General features: G+C 45.0%; 1 protein-coding gene and 1 long non-coding RNA gene across 2 annotated transcripts; one reads left to right on the forward strand and one right to left on the reverse strand.

Annotated features, from left to right (window-relative positions):
• Positions 1–318: 318 nt before the first annotated feature.
• LOC128840330 (uncharacterized) lies at positions 319–13,876 on the reverse strand. The gene is made up of 3 exons (XR_008445633.1): positions 13,394–13,876; positions 4,906–8,016; positions 319–2,771 (listed from the first exon to the last, which is right to left on the reverse strand). It is a non-coding gene; the product is annotated as an uncharacterized LOC128840330 (long non-coding RNA).
• An 811-nt stretch (positions 13,877–14,687) lies between these two features.
• Positions 14,688–20,747, forward strand: BHLHE40 (basic helix-loop-helix family member e40). The gene is made up of 5 exons (XM_054034174.1): positions 14,688–15,085; positions 15,295–15,364; positions 15,836–15,943; positions 16,995–17,118; positions 18,182–20,747. Exons 1-5 carry the CDS (start codon positions 15,006–15,008, stop codon positions 19,039–19,041), a joined length of 1,242 nt encoding a protein of 413 aa, XP_053890149.1. The 5' UTR covers positions 14,688–15,005; the 3' UTR covers positions 19,042–20,747.
• Positions 20,748–22,204: the final 1,457 nt, after the last annotated feature.

Genomic DNA, 22,204 nt, shown 5'->3' on the forward strand with positions numbered 1-22,204 from the left:
TGACATATGTTTCACTGCAGTATAACATATTTTTATATATATTTAATTCCTATTAATATAATTTAGGTCTGGCTGTGAAAGTACAATTCCTTTCTAAACATGTATTGTATCTATGCTGGACACAATACTCCTGGAGTATTCTGCACAAAAATTTAAAAATTCTGTGCACAATATTTTAAAATTCTGCGTGTTTGTCAAAATAAGGCAATATAATCACTCTGGTTTCAATTATTTCAGTAATTTATTTAAACTATAATACAATGTCTGGAGAATGGGAGTGGGGAGCATTGGGGGAAATCCTCAAGCCCCCTTGCCTAATGGTAATGTAGCTAGGTTTGACCCTTTTTATTTCTAGTTATTAGTCAACCATATATGCAGCCATATGCTTGGTGTTACATCATCGGCAACTGAAGAGCAAGTGAGGGCTGGGTAATCAAACTCACAATTTATATTGGCTACTGACCATCTCCATAAAGGTCAGTAGCAAACAGTTCATGGAGCACATTTTGATAGGAAAATTTTCAGACCAAACATTTAGACCAGTTCTAATCACTAAAGCACCATAAGCATTTATAAGGCCATATTGTCCTTTACACCACTCTGGCAATGTAAAGGAGCCTTACAACATTTACACCTGTTTTATACTCCTGGAGGAATTCACAAAGACAATGGGAACAACTCACTAATCAGGCAGGGTGCTACATTCTGCTCTGCCTGAGGGGCCAGAGCCTGCCCCATGCCTACCTCCTCAGAAACACTCCAAAGCCCCACCCTTCCATGCCAAGCATGCTGCAATAGCGAGTGAGGGACAGAGTGTCTCTCTCTCTCTCTCTCATGTATGACTGTCCAACCCCCCGCCCCCAACCGGTGGTGATTTAATTTTCAACTGACTGCAACCTGCCTGCGCTGCCAGGGAGGGGCTGCGTGACCGCTCTTGTGGCTTCCCTCTGCTTCCTTGTCAGAAATCATTTTTCTGTTGGGAAATAAAGAAATCTGTGGGAGGACATAAATTCTGTGCACACGCAATGACACAGAATTCCCCCAGGAGTAACATATGCATCACACCCAGGTCTGAATCTAATGAGGAGGGGGGAAGGTTAGATGCAAGTGTGCATGCTTTATATATATATATACACACACACACGCTAAAGGAAGATTTAGAAATAATTTAGTTTCATATTATAATAGGGAGTACTGGTGAAAATAAATTTGCTCCAAAGCAGGAGTTATGGCCTGTGTTGGCAGGAGGTCATATTAGATGATCAGAAAGGTCTCTTCTGGACTTAACCATCTATGAAATGTAAGTAAATAGGATGCTGCTTCCATGAGTGAAATCTGAGGGGGCCCATTTCCATGACGATGTATCATAAGGATGTGATTCAGCAGCTTTCTAGAAATGCCACAACCTGAAAGAGGCAAAGGAGGAAGTTTTCCTTCTGTCTCTTCTTTTATGTTAAGAAGTTAAATGACTTTGGTTCTCCCTTCAGGGATAACAGAAACTTGGTTTAAAAGAGAAAACCCCACAGTCCTGCTGCACTGCATCTCTGCACACCCTAGCCATGCATTTCACATGTTACACTTGACCTCTTTTGATTCAATAAGGTATTTTCCCAAAAATGCTAGTCGCAACTTTGGCTACAGCCAGCTGACTCCTAATCTGTCTCAAAGTAACTTGAAATGGGTAATATTTTATTTATATTTATATACATACATACATATTCTTTAACATTCCTTTAAAAAATAAGCGAATTAATGCAGGAGACGGAAGTGCTGATGTCCATGCCACACCCATTCCACAAATAGAGCAACAACAGCTTCTCCCATGCTACTCCAAAACCCTGTCCTGGAGCAAATGTCCATACGGGTAGGAGGATAACTGAGTCTCTAAGTTCATTCAATGGATAAGGGCACTAAGCAGTCCAACCTCTAATAGCACATTTTGGGTTGTTTTTGCAATTCTTGTCATTAGGAGTTTGGGTACCACAATGATTAGGGTAGTATTAAAAAAATGCTATAGGTAGCGGATCCATTCCATTCTCATCATTCACCAATTTTTATTCATGCTGAATGGCGTCACAGTTGAACTAGTGACGTACAGCGCTGTAGTCCACCACCAATTCCTCAAGCCAGCGATAATAGGCAGTTCCATCATGAAGGAAAAATGGGTACAGTGGTCTTCTTGATCAGGTGTCCATTCCAGAGCCTTCTTGAGAAAAAGGAGGAAATAATGGTGCTTAAGATAACTTTAACTGTAAAATATTCTAGGCCTGTAGCAAATGCAGATGAGCAAGTTTACAGTCACGGTGGGATCCAGGATGAAATGATGCCTGTCATCCATAATGTCTCGAGTAATTCGTACATGCTCTGCACCCCAATGAGAACCTGTTCCATTTTCTAATCACTCCACTCTGCTGCTCTTTCCCTCCTGCCTTCCTCTTCAGTGCTGTTCTTTAGAAAGTTTATCTGACAAAGGGGCTGCAGTCTATTGGGTGGGGGGGGGGGGAGAGGGGAGTTATGAAGAATGACTTTGGAAACCTGAAATTTAGCTGTGTGTTGTTAGGTTTATAATCTTCTAATTCGGTAATGAGCTTCCAATCTCATCCAGGCAGAATAACAAGCTAGAAATGTGCTTCTCTCCCCCAAGGGTTTCCAGATACAGCAGTTAGATCCTGATGGTCTCTTCATTGGTAAAGACGTTCCATAGGAAACTGCAACTGGAACATGTACTTTCCAGAAACGGCAGCAGCAAGCAGTAAATGAGCGTCTCCCTGCTAACATAAAAATTAAATCAAATGCAAGGAAGCAGAGCTCACAGGGAGCAGTAGCTTCACTTTTTGCACTTCCTTTCCAGCAGGAGCCAAGTCCCTGCACTTCTCCTGAATGGAAAGCAAAGACATTTTTTAAGTGGCTCTTGAACAAGGAAAGAAATAATGCAAAAATTTGGAGCCAAAGCTCAACCTTAGCCTGTGCTTAGGTGTGCAATGAAAAAGTGCTGTCTGGGAGAGGAGCCCTGAAAGGCAACCTTTGTCCCCGTACCCCACAACTCTGGGATGAGAGATTTACACCCAGCAGACTCTCCATGGCTCTGGCTCTCTGGTCAGGGTCTAGTGCCAGGGAGCATGGTCTACAGATTTCACTTAATACACCCTCTGAGCCAGCTACCCCACATCTTCCCCAACCTATTGCAGAGGGGCAGGGCTGGTGCAAGGAATTTTCGCGCCCTAGGCGAAACTTCCACCTTGAGCCCCCCCGCCAGCCCTGCGGCAGCTCCCCCCCCCCGCCCTGAGGCACCCCCCCCCCCACGGCAGCCCCCCCCCCGCATAGCAGCTCCCCCCCCGGGGAGCTGTGCAACAGCTCCCCACCCCAGTTCTCCTCTGCTCCGCCTCCTCCTCGAGCATGCCGCCCCCACTCTAATCCTTCTCCCCTCCCAGGCTTGCCGTGCCAAACAGCTGATTGGTGCTGCAAGCCTGGGAGGCGGGAGAAGTGGAGCAGCGACGGTGTGCTCGAGGAGGGGGCAGAGCAGAGGTGAGCTGGGGTGGGGAGCTGCCGCACGGCTCCCTGGGCTGGGGGGGGTGGGGAGCTGCCGCGGGGGGAGTAGGGTTACCATACGTCCGGATTTTCCCGTACATGTCCGGCTTTTGGGGCCTCAAATCCCCGTCCGGGGGGAAATCCCAAAAAGCCAGACATGTCCGGGAAAATAGGGAGGTAGGGCGCGGCGGTGCGGGGTCGGGGGCCGGCGCGATGCCAGGCCTGGGGCGCGGGCCCTTGGCTGGGGGCCGGGACCGGGGTCGGCGTGGTGCTGGGCCAGGGGGCCAGGCCGGGAGCGCGGGCACTTGGCCAGGGGCCGGTGCGGTGCTCGGCCGGGGCCCCAGCCGGGCGGGAGACACCGGGGCCAGAGCCTCGTGGCCTGGGCTGGCCGGCCGCCAAAGGGAGCCGCTCAGCCAGGGGGGCCGGACTGAGCTGCGCCGCACCGCACCCTGCCCCAGCTTACCTGCTGCCTCCCTGTTTCAGGCTTCCCGCGAACATTTGATTCGCAGGAAGCAGGGGAGGGGGAGGAGCAGGGGGCGGAGTGTTCAGGGGAGGGGGCGGGGCTGGGGGGCGGGGAAGGGGCAGAGTTGGGGCGGGGCCGGGGCCCCATGGAGTGTCCTCCTTTTTAAAAATTAAAATATGGTAACCCTAGGGGGGAGTGCCCCAGGGAGGGTGGGGAGCTGCCGCAGGGCTCCTCACCCCAGCTCACCTCTGCTACGCCCCCTCCCCGAGCACGCCGTCCCTGCTGGCAATGACAATAATTGCATGGAGCAGCCGCTGCGCTGGGAGAGGGAGTCTGAGCTGCATGTGTCAGTGTGCCCCTGCCCCTTCTAGCCCGTACCAAATCCAATGTACTAGGGATGCATGTGTTTGAAGAGTATGTGGACATGTGTTTGTTTAAAAATAAATAAATAATTAATGAGGAATTGATTTAAATAGAAAAACTCTCTCAATCATAAAACCTTAAGATGACAAACTGATATGAAGTCGCGTGTCACTAGAAATGTTTCTGTTCTGAAAGCTATACTGAAAATATTGGGCCAGAACCTGAACTGGTGTAAACTGGCATATAGCTCTGCTGACTTCAGTATAGCTACACTGATTTACCCCAGCTAAAGATCTGGCCTATTAACAATGGTGAAGATTAAGTTGTAGAATTTGAAAAGGCATATTGGGGCAACATTTTTATTAGGGGACATAAAGGGTAGCCTGTCCCAGTATTGGTGTTTAGCATATCTGCTATTTAGTACAAGTGTGCTCATTCTTAGGGCAATAAAATTTCTCTTCAGGAGTATTTTGATAGTTTGTCTTTGGTGAAGGTGACTTAGAAGAATGCAGAGGAGAAGGGTGCTCTTCCAGCATGTAACTGCAACATACCATGTTCTGCTCTTCTTTGTTCAGACCTGTCCTGCAGCATGAATTCTTCCATTTTTCCCTAATCACTTTGAATTCTGAAAAGTAGTAAATAAGTGTAAATACACAGCTTGGTAAACACAGCATGGGGTACTGAACCACACCTTTAAATATATATATTTTAAAAAGGGCTAAAAAGCTCAACGATTAGATTTGAATGATCATAGTAGCTAATTTTCTGAATTCTGCATGAACGAACTTCCTTAGACAAGAAAACAGCTGTTTGTCAGCTCTAAAGTTTGGTAGCGGTCAGACAAATGGTAATTTCCACCCTCATGTGTCCTATTACAAGGACAGCATCTTTTAAAACCATGCTACTGTTACATAATTGTAAGTTGGTGGTTTCAGATGCAATACTATCAGTGAAGTTTGGCACTGTGAGTAAGAGGAGCCAGTATTCAGCATTGCAGAAATTAGAATGCATTTTGCCTAGGTTAGAAATGTAGTCTCAAATATTTAAGGCAAACTGTTCAAAGGACTCCTAAATACGTATTTTGGTTCCAGAGGGAGATTTTCAAAGGTAGGAAGCGCAGTTAGTTGTCCAGCTCCCAGTAAAAGTCTATGGAAGCTGGGTGCTTCACTTCCATGTGTGCCTTTGAAAATCTTCCTTCTAATGCAGTGGCCTGATTTGCAGATGTACGAAGCGCTCGAAGTTCCCATTGACTTAAGAAGGATTGATGGCTGTTCAGCAGCTCAAACTTATATTTGGTCCAACAATGATCCCTTAAAGGCACAGCCCTTCCCCTCTGACACACACCCTGCACTGGGGACCAGAGAGGAGCTTGGTGTAAGTCTTTCTGACACCTCTAGCTGGCCAGGGAATCTTCTCACACCGGGGGCAGTCCCTGGAAGTGATTGCTGCCTTCTGGTTTAAGGATCCTTTATTCTACCAAATCAACATAAAGGGGCTTAAGCACAACAGAGAATTAGGCTGTCTATGCATAGTGCAAAATTATTATAAAAATGTAAACATGCTTATTATCGTCTTAATAATGGTAAAAGAAGGAACATCAGACCTAGATGCCATGTGATCCTGAATTTATGATGACTTTTATTGTGTTCTCACTGGCTCACAATTATACGGGTAACCTCCAAGCATGAAAAGCCAGAGAACAGAATCTAAAAGCAGAGTTTAAAAAGAGAGAAAGAAAAAGACAAAGACATCACTAGACAAGGACTGTATAACTACGGGACACACACTCAGCACCTGGAGCTCCATGGCAATAGTACAGTATTTATTCCAAAACCATGACAGGGTGGGAACAGAGAATTACTGACGCAGAGACTAATTGAATTCATGCGTAGAAACCCTGGACACCAGCTGGTCTCAATTAGATATTGGTCCTTAGCTGTTTCTTACCAGTTGGTTGCTCATTGTTACATTCTTAAATCAAACGATGACTTTGATATCTGGGGACCCGAGGCACCTGATGCCATCTTTCCTCAATACTTGTAAAATGAAACATCTGTTCTCCATTTTGGCATTAGGTGAGAATTCATGTGGGGACTTTTGCTCTGTAGATGGCACATCAGTACCAATTGCAGATGCACTACAATCCTTGGGACAGGGATTGTTCCATCTTGGGTTCCACTCAAAAAGCTGCTAATATAGTTATGGCCAAACTATTTTAAAACTCCATTACATAAAGTGTGGGGGGGCATCATGGGTGACACTTGTTAACCATGAGTCCTCTTCTTAAGGAAACTGTGTATTAGGTTTATTTTTTAGTTTTCCCCGTTTCAATTGGTTGTAATTTCTACTTAGTTATGGATCTCTTCTCCTGTAGTTGGTAGTTAGATTATTCTCGTATTAGGAAACATGACTGCAGGATTTTAGCTACATCTGCATGGGCATCTCAATACTACAAATGATAGTTTCACATCTAAGGAATATGGTGAGCAAAACTGCATATAATTTTGATTACACACAAACCCACCATGAATACTACATACTCCATTTAGGTTCCTTTAATGTGTATTCCAGATGAATTTACAGAGACAGTTATGCCATCTCCACATCATGAGACACATCTGGTTCAGGATACAGATGGGCCATGCTGAAAATTCAAGGGGGTTCTGATGCAGGTGTTTGGTTTGTTATAGAGAAAATGACCTGTGATACTGTCTTAGCTACAGATCCAAACTACTTCAGTGATGCCAGTGTGTTCAGATCCAGATTTTTTAAGTTGTTGGAGTGACCAGGAAAAATTATAATTATGTGCATAGTTTGTCTGACCTATATCTTTGCAGGAAGGAGGCTATGCATTACTAAGCACAGACAGATAACACAACACACTGCCACACCTTTCTCCACTGCTTTTTTCTTCCTGCAACAGTTATGCTAAGTACCAGCAAATCTTTCTTTCCTCTTCCAGTGCACAGACAACATGTATAAATCAGTCACCAATGTGCATGTTTAGAAATAGTTCCCAGCACATCCGAACAATTACAGCCTTCATTTATAAAATCTTTTATCTCCTTAATATTGGTGCTGCCTAAGGGACAGACAGCCCAGAAATCCTCTTATAGAGAGAACACAGACACCCCACGTATACACCTACAAACAGCATGGAATGTTAAACAAGTCCATATAAATACTATGGGCTTGTTCTACTCTATTATCGCTGAGAGTTAAGGTCATCCTAGAATTCTGTTCCCTGTCCTCTAGTAACATCTCAAAAATGTCTCTATTCTTGCTGCACCCCATATTTCGGTCCAATCAGCTTCATTCACAAATCTGCTTCTCTGTTTACCTTGGTGACAAACGATTACAAATAGTCCTTAATGTGTCCTTGATGTTAATGATATTCACAGTACAGGCAAGTTCCTCTGAACTGATGAGCAGTCATCCCTCACTTTGCTCAGGAGGCAGTGTCTGAGGTCAGGAGGGCAAGGTATGAGTGACCTGGCATTCTTCTTCTTAGAGTATGTGCAATGTGCCTCAGGTGGCATATGAGTAGGGTTTATCACCGAATTGGGTCCGCTGCTTGGATCATTGGGTTCCTCGGCTCAGGCCGGATACCGACGGGGAGTGAGACATGAATGCTGATCTGTGCCCCCCTATCCTGGCATTAACTGGAAGGCAAACACATTGTACAGCTCTACTTGTTCCTTATTGGGTATATTTTTATATAGATTTACACAAGTAGCACGTTTTAAAGGCTTGCTTCAATGCTACAACCTAACCAAACTGGGACTGCAGTTGTGCTTACCTATGTCAAGTGGAAATAATAATAAACACTCTGAGACAGTATCCATGCCTTATGGGGCCTCAATCCTGATTAGGGCATTTGGATGCTACTAAAATAGAAAGACTAACAATAGTAATAAATGAGGTCCTATGTTTATCCATAGAACTCAAAGCACTTTGCAAAGTATCATCATTTCTGTTTTACAGATAGAGAAACTGAGGCATGGAGATGTTAAGTGACTTTGCCTAACATCAAAGACGGAGTTAGTGGCAGAATCAGGAATGCGATCCAGATCTCCTGACTTCCAGTATATGGCCTCTTCACTAGACCACTCTGTCTCTCAGTGGGGAAAACAACTCATTCTCCAGAACAGGACAACATTCACAGCCACACCTGCCTAAGAGTACTGCTCCTCCCTCCTACAGCCTTCCCTGATTGAATCCTGAAGAATGACCCAAGTAAGTCCTAGCATTCCATTGCTTTCTTTGAAATATGAATGGGCCATCACAGCAAAGGGGTAATACCTTGATGCTTGAGGCTATGGCTCTCAGATTCTGGTAATTCTAGTACAGGGATGGCCAAATTTACTGACCCTGCGAGCGGCATACAATAATCTTCAGAAGTTCGAGAGCCGGTGCTCAGGGATTCTGCCCTGCAGGGCTGGTGAGGGGGGTCTCAGGGTTTCTACCCCTCAGGGCGCACCTGCTAGGGCACGAGGCTTTAGCCCTGCTCCTGCTGAAGCCCCGAGCCCTGGCAGGTGCCTTCTGCAGGGCTGAAGCCCCAAGACCCCCTCCCTTCCGGGCAGAAGCTCCTAGCCCCAGCACCCCACCGCAGGGCAGAAGCCCCGAGCTCTTCCAAGTAGTCTGGTAGGTGGAGAATAGGGGGCTCTGAGAGCTGCACTTTAATTGTAAAAGAGCCACATGTGGCTCACGAGCCATGGTTTGGCCATCCCTGTTCTACTACAATAAGACAGTGATGCGTGAGAAGTTACAGCATGAAGCCAGTTGGTGGAGCACTGCCAGTAAAGTGTGTGTGTGTGTATGTACTGAATTTACTTCACAAGACAGTAGTCAGTCAGCAAAGAAATGGTTAAACAGAACAAGTTCTGTGGCTCTCCATTGTTTCTTTGCTATATGGATTTGCCTTTTTTGGCACCAGGCTGGCCACGGTTCCTTAAACAGTCTCAAAGTGGGCAAAAGTCTCTTATTATGAATTAGTTTCCTCCCATATCACCTCCCACTAGCACATTCAGTACCGGCAAACATCTTCAGACAAAGAGAAGAACAACCTTCACTTGATTCCACTTCATGTGTTTTACTAAATGATTTTAGCCTGTCATCCTCCAGCCAATGCATCACCAACAGCAATCCATGGGTCCTTCTGGGGGAAGGATCCTGACCTAGGATATCAGAGTAGCCACAGATCTAAACCTCATTGGATTATTTTTTTAGTATTTTATCAAAGAACACAAATATCTCAGTGGTAACAGCTAGAACAATCTCATTGTCTCCAAACCACAAATTAGATATGACAGTGATCAGTGCCATGGTAATCCTTATATATGAATAAAATGTCTCAAACTTTTTGGATGAATCTTTTGATCCTATATTCTGTCACACTCAGCTGTGCTATTGAGTTGGTGATCCACGTATAAATGAATCGAAAGGTGGCATACTTGGTTGGTTTAAATCCAAACCTTGGTAAGTACCTGCAGATGTACCAAGCAGAACTAGCTGAAGAACTGTATCCAATGTTCTATGTAGCTAACCCATGCATTGCAACCTTTTACATCCATCTTGTAGACTGATAAATGTGGATTCTCAGACTCATCCATGACAATATTGAGAAATAACATTCCTAGGTCTCGTTTAGAGACCAACTGAGTCACTGATCCTGAACACTCCTAAAAATGACATAATGAATGCTATGTTTACCCAGGAGCATAACTATTGCACATTTTGTCTTTGGTTTCCAGTAAAGCTGTCAGTACTTGATGAATGATGCTGTGTTGTCTACCTGACAACTCCCTGTTGCCTCCCTTAGCCCTTTAACATTCTTCTCACTGCAAACACTGGAACTGAGATCTGGGACCTGCCTGCCTTGGGAACAGAACTGCCGCACCTACTAACTAAAGACCAGCCAGGAAATAAGCCTAGCTTCCACCACTCCTGTGTAATGCAGACAGGACTATCTCTTATATTAGAATTAACCAGATCCCATATAAACCTTTACCCCTGCAGAAAGTAATGTATGTCAATTATACAGGCCCTTAGATTAGACCTATCATGTGCTGAGAGCTAGCCACTTCCATTCTCCTCCGCCTAGTCTCGATACCCTTAGTTACCAAAGGGCTTTTTGTATTTGACGTGGATGTTCTTTAACCTCCGGTGCCAGTAACCTGAAACGAGACTGCTGGAAATGAGAGAGGGAGAGTCAGTTATTTGATTACAGCCCATGGGCACATGCCTGGCCTTCATGGGTATATTAAGTAAGAGACATTTTAAAACAAAACCTCCCTCAGTAACTCTATCGCAGGCCTGAATCCACTGCCCATCTGTTAACTCTCCACATATTCTTAAATCAGATATCAGTGCCAATGCTTTGAAGAACTTTTTACCCAAAATTACCATTGCCATAATTATGGGGGGAAATGTTCCGGGGTAGAGCTCCATTAACTCAGTGCTGTTAGCCAGACCTCTGCACACCTGGGAAAACAAAAGCCAAACCCTTTCCTGCTAACACATCTGTAAACAACTACAAATCCTTGTTGGACACAAGTTGTTGTTATCCTATGACATTAAATGCTCTATAACGACCATTGGAAATGCCAGATTCTCCCTTAATAGCTCTAGAAAATAATGCCATTACTTTTAACATTTCATTATAGCTTCAATCGGGCATTGTAAAAAAAAGTCTGCCATGGAGAAATGGCTCTGCAAACAAAATCAAGGTGACAAATTAATGATTGCATCAGCCTGTGAAAGCTGTGCCTGGCACCTCATGAAAGTGTAATTTAATTCTCCCTCAATCTAACTTGATGCCCAAGAATGTAATAACTTCATTGGGACTCTCTTTTTAGGGGGGAATCCAAAATCCTTGGCAACCACCCTTAAGGTCATCAGTGAAATCTGACATGGAGCATTGTTTGGCAAACATACCAATAGTAAAAGGGCTAAATAATGGGGGATTACCTCTGATCTGGATTTCTAGGTCACCATCCATTGCAGGAATATACTGTCTCAAAGAACATACATGACTCAAACAACCAGTGGGCATGAACTAGTTCAAATATATTTTTACTTTAAATTTAAAACTTAGAGGAGGTAAAAAATATCTGGCCCTGAACCAGAAAGCTAGAATTTTCCATTAGCAATCCCCTACCATAACCCTAATTATTTCTATTGTTTGATAAAGAGAAGTATGGAGAGGGGGATAAATGAAAGTATGCTAGCAGCTAAAAATTATATAGCTATATCTATATATGATTTTTAAATGCCCTTAACTGTGGTACAAATAACAACTTACAGCTTTAAAACAAAGGATTTTAAATGTCTAATTTATTTTTCCACTATTTGCATTACAAATCTCCGCTTTAGCAATTAACAACAGAGTTAGTTTCTCTTTTGTAATAATTGTTATTGAATTTATTTAAGTACCACTGTAGCTAACATTAATAAAGACAATTCCTGCTCTGAAGAGCTTTTGATCTAACTCCCTGATCCTGCAAATGCTTATGCACATGCTTTACTTTTTAGACACATGAGTAGTCCCTTCGAAGTCAATGGGACTACTCATATACTTAAGTTTGCAGGATCATGGCTGAAGGGCCCAACCATGGAGACACTTGAAATGAGTGGATTGATCAGGATAGTAAATGCTATGCTTGGTAGAAACTGCAGGGTTGGGCTGTAAAACACAGATGAGACAATACTCAGTGAGAGAACAGTTAGCTGCATTTTGTGGTTCTCGGTCAGTAGCTATACTGTACTGTTTAGGCTGCAGACACCGCAGGGGAATTTTTCTTTCTTACAAGTAAGATTTTTACAAAACCTCCGTTTTGGGCCTACGTTGTCCTGATAGAGTTTCGTTAACTGAGTCACCTTCTAGTGTAACAAGTCTACAACTCTAAACTCTTTTAGCACTTCTGCCACCACACATGCATTCAAATTACGGTGTATCCGGAAATGAGCATGCCACCTGCTCTAGAACAAATGCCCTCTCTAGTCTCCAGCAAAGTACTTGCTGATCTCAGGCTCCTAGCCACAAGACTCTCAGAGGAGATAGAGAAATCTTTGACAAACTCTGGGTGCTAAAGTTCTGTTATTACCTTCTCTAGGTAAATATACCTTCTATTTGGTGATCTGGCCTCTCCTTGTTCAGCATGTGGCGGGGAAATGACCACGTACCCCCAAAACAAAAGGGTTTGCTTTGGCAGTTACACTTCACTATAATCATCCTTAGCCTTTGCAGAACAGCTGGCAGGCGAGTCTCAGCTGCTTAACAAAGATCAAAGAATTAAACCTCGCTTGACACCTACGAGATATAAAACAGTTACACTCTTACCTAGCTGGTCCTAGTTCCCCGTTATTCTGTTCCTTCTCTTGGGGAATTCAGAGGCTGTACAGGGCTTTCTTGGTTCCTTGTTTGAGGCCTCGTCCATAGATAGAAGTGTTGCCGGTTTAACTAGGCTTATTCTGATTCAGCAATGTGAAATCAAGTACACAGGTAAGTGCCTTACAATGGGTCTACACTAGGGCTTTTACTGGCATAAATATGTCAGTACAAAATCATACAGAGTTATGCTGGTAAAACTTTTAAAATGTAGATCAGGCCTAAATTACAGCAGCCTCAGTCCTGTAATTTACACTCTGATTCCCTGCCCCCCGTGTCCCCTCTCACATTACCAGTTGTCTTAAATCAGCCACTGACCTCGACGACTCCCCCAATGGGGCACATCACTAAATCTGGTAGTTGGCTACTCTGCCTTTGGCCCTTGGCTCAGCTGCAGTCCCCTCAGCCCACATCATGCCTGAGTGCTACTCCGCTCATGGCTACAGTTCACACAAAGCCCTGCACTCCTGATACCAGTTACTCTCAGCGGCATTCCAGCCCAAATGTCAAGGCTTGGGGTATTCCCCACTGACTGCAGAAATGCACATGGAAGATAGTGCAGTTGGTCAGATTCGATGCTGCATTTTATCAAGATTACTACAAACTATAGACTTTAAAAAAAAAAAAAAAAAAAAAAACAGCTAAATTACCTGATGACAGATGTGGCATGTTCTGTGTCTATGCCTACTGGAAAGCTGCCATTGTTATGTAATGGCTCAGCTGCAGTAACCAGCCTCTTTCAGTGGGTGGCAAAGCATTTGCCTGTGGTGGCAGCAGGGGCACTGTGACAGTCATCTCCCTGCTGCTTGCAGGGATTTTCAGTCAAAAGCACGCAGAAGCAGCATTTTTGGCATGTCATCGTATGCCTGCCTCCCCCGTTTTACCCCACTGAAGGTGGAGAAGCAGTTAGACACGCTGCAGTCAGGTGCAGCCGGCATGCTCTGCCTCTGCTGGTTTCCATGAACCTGGAGTGCTGCCCACACGGCTGGGAAGAACACCGCTTCAGAGGGCGTTTACACGTACCAACTAATTAATCCACACAACCCCTGTGACGTAGGTCATTTAGGGTTACCTTATTACCACCCCTTTTACAGAGGGGGAAGCCGAAGCTGAGTAGTGAAGTGACGTGCCCGAGGCCAAGTAAGTTGCTTTCTGAATAGAGAAAGCCACTGGGAGGGACGGGAGTGCCTGGTTCTCCCCAGACCAGCCATGCCACCTCCCCCCCCCGAGCTCTCTGCAGTTCTGCACCGGCCTGGCACCAGCCCCTCCCACACGCCACCCCTGGCACCCCGCTTGTGTCCCTCCTGCCCTCTGGGAGGAACAGCTCCCCCGGGAGAGACGCCCCCGCCGCCCGGTCGCAGCGACCTGTGAATTCCCCCGGGCTGGGCCACGCAACCCGCCCGACGCCTCTGCCCGTGTAACGCGGGGCGAGGGAAAGGAGAGGCAGGGTCCCTGCAGGGGGGGCGGGGGTGGTGTCCCGCCCCGCCGGACTGACACCCCCCCCCCCCTCAGAGGCGGGCAGGAGAGCGCGGTGGCGGCGCACGAGCCCCCTTCGCCCGCTCCTCCGAGGCATCCCGGGCCAGGTCCGCGCGCCGCTGGGGATGTTGCAGCCCGGGTGCGCGTGAGGGGAGCTTCCCCCCCCCCCCCCGGGTGCGCGTGAGGGGAGCTTCCCCCCCCCCCCCCGGGTGCGCGTGAGGGGAGCCACCCCCTCCCCCCGCGCTCTCTGCCGGGCACACGCGCCAGCCATCTGCGGGAGAGCCCGGCCGGGCGGAGGTGTCGCCCCATCACGTTCCGGCTGCAGCCGCCGCCTGCCGTGTGTGGCTGGGAGCCGCTGGCAGCCGCGGGGGGAGGGGAGGGGAAGGGAAGGAAGGAAGGAGGGGGGCGGGGGGGGAGGCCAGAGCGTTGTCCAACACGTGAGGCTCATGTGATGGGGGGAGGCAGGGCGCTCCCTCCCCAGCACCGCCAGACGTGCCGGGAGTCACAGGGTAGAACACGTAGCGCCAGCCACCCACTCGCTCCCATTTAACCCAGCCTGCCGCCTCCCAGCGACTCCTCAGCTCGCGCCCTGCCCCGGCCGCGCGGAGATGAGCAGCGCGCCCTGAGCCGTCTGCAGCCCCGGAGCCGGTCCCGACGCCAGCGGTGCCCAGAGCCGCGGGGTTCTCCGAGGAGCTCGCCGCGCACCCGGCGCTGACCGATTTCGCTGCTTTCGGCGAGGCTAAGTTTCAGCAGAGCCCCCCCCCCTGCACAGCCTCCCAAGCTGCAATGGAAATGATCCCCAGCGCCCAGCCCCCTCCCGCCTGCCTGGGCAAGCTGCCTGCGCTGGAGAGCAACGAGATGCCCGGGTAAGATGCCGCCTCAGTGGTGCGTTTCTCGGGGCCAGAGCGCCCAGTGCCCTCCCCAGCAAACCCACGGGCGCAGTCTGGCCGCTGGCTTTGACTTGAGCTTCGGATCCTTCCCCCTGTGCCTGCTGGGAGCGTTGTCAGGCGCATTTGTGTCTCCCGGGGTGCAGGAAAGAATAATAACCCATCGCGTTTTTATGTCATTTGTGCAGGCTGGCCTTTTCTCACATGTATCAAGTGTACAAGCCCAGGAGAGGGTTAAAAAAAAGTGAAGACAATAAGGTAAATGGAGGAATTGCGGAACCTTTGCATTCTTAGTTACCACCTGTCCATTTGAAAAGTTGTATGCGTTTGTGTCTGTTCTGATTTGGTTTAAATCTGCTTTTGCATAAAGCTCAACTAAGCTTTAACCGTTATAAAATTTGCTGTGGGGTTTAGGAGGGGTTGTTTTAACATCAGACAGTTTGAATCAAAGTTGTTGGAGTTTTTTTGCTCTGAGACTGTTGCACTTGTACCTCTTGTCCCCGAATTTGAGGCTCAGAAGGTGGGAGGGGACTATATTTTTGCATTAATTTAATAATTCTTATGACAGAAAATCAGTCAGTTAGTAGCTGCTACACATAATACTTTTTGGGTACCCAAAAGCATGAGATCTAGTTTTACTTCTAGATCACCTTTTACCTATGTGTCTATCCATGGTACTAGAAGTCATCTTGTGTCTTGTCTGATTTTCTCCTTTCCTTTGGCTTCCAGGAGACCTATAAATTGCCCCACAGACTGATAGAGAAGAAGAGACGTGATAGGATTAATGAGTGCATCGCCCAACTGAAAGATCTCTTACCAGAACATCTCAAACTTACAGTAAGTGAAAATCTGGCTAATATCCAAACTCCTTTTCGTTTTGGGGATGTGTGTTGGTTAATGGATTTCTGTGCAGGTAGATGTGCCATCTAGAGGTTTCCTCTGAGCACTGCACATCAAAGTGGAAAAGGCTGCGATTTGGGCAGGTTTGCCACTTTGATCAGTCTATTACTAATGGATTTCCTTCCAGATACTGTAAATTTTTAAACAGTGTATATATTTGGTGGTGATAGGGTGATATGAATTGAACTGCTGCAATGTTAAAATGAAACTTCATGTAAAAGTGATTATTGTGGGCTTGATGTGAATGTGAGGGATTTGGGTTTTTCCATTTGAGCCACTGAAAAAGTTCCATGTTGCTCTTTCTGAAGTTTTACTGGATTCCATTTATAAGTTGATCCCTAACTTAATGAAAGTCAAGTCCTTTTAGAGTTTGTTTCCATGCTACCTGTTTTGGGTATTTGAAAGGATTCTCTGTGTTCTTGTTTTGCGACTGATGTTAAGGACCACAACTTTTGTTTCTCTAGTGTGTGTGAGGTGCCTTGTTTTAAAAAGAATAAAGGCTTAGGTGCTTGATTAAAATTAAAAGAAAAAAATCCCTGCAGAAGTTTATGGGGAAAGCCACTTTGGCTGACATCCTGCAGGACTCCCCTCTTCTGTCACCGTTCAAAAGAAACCCTTTGACTGGCTTCCCCTGTGTTAAGGTCATAATGCCAGCAGGGGCAGCAGAACAGATAAAATGGAATACTTGTCTGAGAGCTATGCAGTTGGTCCTAAAATACCCATAGGATGTAACTGTATCCTTCTCTGCAACCTTCCCTTTAAAATTTTTTTTAGTTTACATAATATGTGGATCAGACTCCAAATGTTAAGATTTTTGCTCAAAATCAATCAGAGTGATTTCATTGAATAAAGACACAATTTTTAACCCTGTTCCCCAAATTGCAACTGTTTTTTCTTTTTTCATTTCACAATGAATTAGAAAATTTTTAAGATTCCTTGAAGCGTGGCCAGCTCTAGGATAAGTACTAACCTGGCCATTTGTTTCCAGACTTTAGGTCACTTGGAGAAGGCGGTGGTTCTTGAACTTACCTTGAAGCATGTGAAAGCACTAACTAATCTCATTGAGCAGCAGCAACAGAAAATAATTGCTTTACAGAATGGTTTACAAGCTGGTGAGTATTCAAGTCATGTTTGTATCATGTGAGAACCCTAGAATGTCTTGTGATCTTACTTTCAATATCTTTGAATACTGGCTACTTATGGCACTTAGTTTGGGAGGTGGGAAGGTAAGTTTGTCTTTTTTAATTTTTATTTAGCATGCACACCCTGCTTTATGTGCATGTGGATTTATGAAAAAGATGCCTTTCATCCCTCTATTTAGTTAATTTATAACTAGCTGTTAATTTAATATAGTTTTAAATTCAACCTGATTCTAGTTGTTTTATTTTATAGTACAGTTTTACTGTGAGGGCCTGATCCAAAGCCAATGGGAGTCTTTCCATTGACTTCAATGGGGTTTGGATCAGGTCCTGACTTTTTTCTCCCTTAATATATGAAAACATCTCTTTTACATGCCCTTTTTGGTTTCTCCATAAGCCAGTTAGTGCACGCTTTGCAGCCCGGGACTGTCTAAGGGCCCACAGTGTTTTACATCTGTTTCCTCCTTCCCCTGTCTTTGTGACACTTACTTGAGTCTGGCAGGCTAAAACCAGCTTTTCTAGAAAGGCTGCTACAGCTTTAACAGTCACTAATTATGCAGTAGAATTACACAGCCAAACCCAATGTCACGTCCCGAACTTTAGACCTAATCCCCCTTGGTGTATGCAGCTAATGAGGGATAAATTGGGTCCCTTGTACCTAACTTTCATTAGCTGCAGAGGAGCCAGATTTGCAAGATGACATTGGAACTGATGTCTTTCTGAGGAGATACCAGGGTTGATTCGCTGTGCTGCCTTTTGCAATTTTCTCCCTAAACTCTAGTGTCTGTTGTGGTTGCCACGTATAATGAGTATAGGATCAAAAACATATTTAAAGACTCACTGTTAGAGGGAGGTTGTAAAAATGGGTGTTTAAAGTGACCGTATTGTAGTAGAATTCACTTTGTCTAGCTGTTTTGTAACAGATACGTAATATGGAGATAAAATTTCTTCCTTTCCCCAGTGCACCTTAATGATATTAATAAAACTATTTAGCTCTCTGTTAATTTTTAATTTATTTCTGTTAATGTTCCCTCAGGTGACTTATCATCGAGAAACCTTGATACCAGCCAGGAAATGTTTCGATCTGGTTTCCAGATGTGTGCCAAGGAAGTGCTGCAATACCTGGGAAAGCATGAGAACACCAGGGATCTGAAATCTTCTCAGCTGGTCAGTCATCTGCACCGAATGGCCTCTGAGGTTCTCCAGGGCGGAGCCAGCCGAAAAGCTGGAGATGCGCCCCTGAAAACGGTGGACTTGAAGGAGAAGTCTGGCTCTTTGCCCAAAACTGCTGAGGGTTATGGCAAGAACTGTGTGCCTGTTATACAGAGGACTTTTGCACACTCCAGTGGAGAGCAGAGCGGGAGCGACACAGACACAGACAGTGGGTATGGAGGAGAGCTGGAGAAAAGTGATTCAAACGCTGATCAACAGTATTTTCCAAAGGATACGGGACTCAACTATACCATGCAAGAGAGAATAAGCTCTATTAAGCAAGAGACTGAGGACCCACCAGCCAAAAGGACCAGAATGGAAACTTCAGAAGACGAAGGCCATTTTAGCAGTGATCTGATTGGCTCTTCAAGTAGTTTTTTGGGCCCTCACCCTCACCAGCCTCCTTTGTGCCTGCCTTTTTATTTGATCCCACCATCCGCAACTGCCTATCTGCCTATGCTGGAGAAGTGTTGGTACCCGGCTTCCATGCCTGTCTTGTACCCAAGTCTCCCAGCCTCTGCTGCAGCACTTTCAGGGCTAATGAACCCAGATAAAATCTCTCCATCTCTCCTGATGCCTCAGAGACTTCCTTCTCCACTACCAGTCCATTCCCCTATCGACTCCTCAGCTCTGCTTCAAGCTTTGAAGCAGATTCCTCCTTTGAACTTGGAAACCAAAGACTAAGCACAGTGTGACCGTTTTCTTTTTCTTTTCTTTTTTTTAAGTTTGAGGCTCTTTCAGTCTTATATACCGGCTGGACTGAGGTGTGGGGATAAAGGTTCATTGAGAGTAGGAAGCAAAATCCACTTTTCTCTGACTTGTCAGATAGCGTGGGAAAGGATGAAGGATGCACCCAGGTTAGCCATTCGGGGGAGTTTAAAAGGAGAAAAAAAAAAAAAAAAAAGGTTTTCTTTGTGCTTTACCCTTTACCCTCCCCATCTACAGAGCAACAGCTGACTTAGTCAGTGAGGATTATATTTCAAAGCTGTGAAAAATATTCCATTAGGCAGATTTAGGTGTTAGGGTCTGTGAATATAAAAATATGGTACTTCTGATGAGGGCTTTTCAAAGCAATGGCCCACCGCCAGATTTGTTACCCCACCCAGTTGCCAGTATTTGAAATGATACGTGCATGCACAGCAGTTGAAGCATTGGTGTTAGTCCCACTAAAACGATTCAGAGTAGGAATCACTGGTTGGTAACGCACAGTCAGTGGTTCAGGGAGAGTGAAGACAAGTTTCTCTCCACACCTCTACTGAATGTTTAAAAAACAAAATGAATAAAATGTAGATGCTGCTTAAAAGCTTTACATGGTGTACTTCTAATTAATAAATTAACATGCATCCCTTTCTATAACTCAAGCTGCTAGTTGGGGCAGGGGAAGAGAAAATATCCCCATGGATCCCTTTGCTTGTTGCACCTAACTCTAGACCTCTCTTTTACTGCTACTGTACAGGTGTCTCTGGGTCTAGTGTATCTGAAAGCAAAATGGTTAAAAAGCCCCATTAATGGGGGCACAGCCAGCAACTGACTGTTTCACTTCTGAGCCAAATCCAGATATCTGGTAACAGGGTGAAATTCAATTGAAGTCAACAGAGTTGCACCCACTGAATTGGCCCCCTTGAGTGCCTTTGAGAATTCAAATTTTTTTTTTTTTTCCCCAAAGGAACCTAATCCCAGTGGGATTTGCGTGGCCAAATCTCTTAGGATCCTCCGAAAAGCCTAGTCCAAATTTCTATTTTAAATAGAGTTAGAATTTGTGAAAATTTCCCTATTAATAAATCTTAGAACTATTTGGGCCTGTGCACCACAGATTCAGTAGTTGCTTCAGTGATGAACACTGTGTCCAATTAGGCTTTAAAAGAAACTAACTGCAAAAAGCAGTCAGTTTTTTTTCCGTATTAATTTTGAGAAATTGTTTCCAGAGTAAATGTCACATAGATGCTCATTTCATTCTACCATTGCACCAGTTGTTAAGATGCACTGTGCTTGATTGCAGATTGTGTTCTCATGTTTATTTTATTATTGTTGGTTTTTTTGGTATACAGTTGTTGCCTTTATTTGTAAAATCTTGTTATAAATATATATGTATATATAAAATATATATATTATATAAATATATTAAAAAGTTAAAACGTTTCAGAGGTCTATTATTTGTATAACTACTTGAGCATAAAGAAGTGAGAAATATGAATGTATTCCTGATTTGGGGGTTTTGTTTTTTGAAGAGATTTTGTTTTGTTTTGTTTTGTTCTCTAGGAAGGGATACAGTGTTTATATTTTGGAGCCTTCTCAAAGGTGGAGTATTGTAAATATTTTTATCTTGAGTAAATGTTAAGTAGTTGTTTTTAAAATACTTAATAAAATAATTATTTTCCTGTGGAAGATAAGGCTTTGCCTCTTGTTCTTTGAAATATTTGATCAATGTCGTTCCATGTGACCTAATCCAGCAACCAAAATGGCATGCCATGTGGGCTTAGCACTCTGCCTGTGGGAAAGAAGTTGCAGAATCACGGTCTTAGTTATCCCTGGTACAGCCTTGATGGAATAAATGCCCAAAGTCATCCAAAAATTATTATTGTAGTGTGGTATTTTTTGTTTAATTTATTGCATTTTATTTGTACCTCTTGACCTTTTCAGCTTTAAAGAATGGGAGACTATGTTGGGTTTGTACCTTCACTTCATTTAGGTTTGTTTCTTTGTGATGTAGCTAGAAAGTCTGAAAAGCTTTGGGTTTTATATATTTAAAAAAAAAAAAGTGGGCGAAGAAAGAGGATTCCTGTGCTTGTTATTCCATTAGAAATTCAGGTCTTGTCTACTCTAGCAAGATTCTATGGAACCTAGAGAGCTTTTGTAATCACAAGAGCCAGAGTATGAAACCTGAGCAATTGAGAAGGGATATTTAGTCAGACTGCTTAAAACTTTTTGTTAATCTTTTCTCAACACCTGTTTAACTCTAGTGCTAAGGGCCACATCTTCATTGAAGATCCAGGCAAAGGGGATCTTGTGCGTGAATCTCCCCCTTCCATCTGAAACACGTCCTCAGACATCTCCAGATCCCCTTGCCCCTCTCCTGGACGCAGTGTAGGAATCTCTCCGGTCTGCATTGAAGGAAAGATTGTGTCGGCCTTTGGTGAGGACTGTCTGGGACAGGAGTGTGGGCAGAGGATGGGTATAGGTTTCCCTTCAACCCAATAGAAATAATTCAGTCTGGGGCTTTATTTTCTATCCTCCATCCTCTGGTATCCCAGGAGTAGCTGTAGCCAGTGGGGCACCCAATGGAGCTGCTAGGCCAGAGAATTACTGGGGTGGGGACCTACTGGTGGGATGGGCTAAAGCCACTGTGGAGGCACTAGGCCTACATGCAGATGTCTCTAGGCCTCTGCAGATCCCTAGGGAGTTAATCAGGTTTGGGGGCAGGCCCTGTGGTCTTTTCCACAGGAGGGAAACCCCACCATCTCAATGGAATGATGCAAGGCAGAATCTCTGCAAGGGGATCCTCAAGGAGATTTCTCACCTCAAGTCCCCTCACATGGGTTTTTCTGCTGGAAAGGGGTGCTCTAGGCCTTAACAACCACATGAGAGAAGGATGATCCTGTTAAAGATTCAACACCCCCTTCAATTAGTGTGTGGGATATCACAACAAACCTCTCTGAGACATACCAGAAGTCCTCCAGCAAAACCAGGGCAGGCCAGACTTGACACGTGTGATATTTCTAAGCTAAACAAGAAAACCCCACCGCTCCTTGGACCTTTATCTATTGTCAAGAAGCCAAAAAAGGGCATAGCCCCAATTTTAAACAACTCCTTTGTAGGGGACCTTAAGCCTCATTAGAATATAGCAAGC

The sequence above is a fragment of the Malaclemys terrapin genome, chromosome 7, assembly GCF_027887155.1.
Source record: "Malaclemys terrapin pileata isolate rMalTer1 chromosome 7, rMalTer1.hap1, whole genome shotgun sequence".
Taxonomy (NCBI): domain Eukaryota; kingdom Metazoa; phylum Chordata; order Testudines; family Emydidae; genus Malaclemys; species Malaclemys terrapin.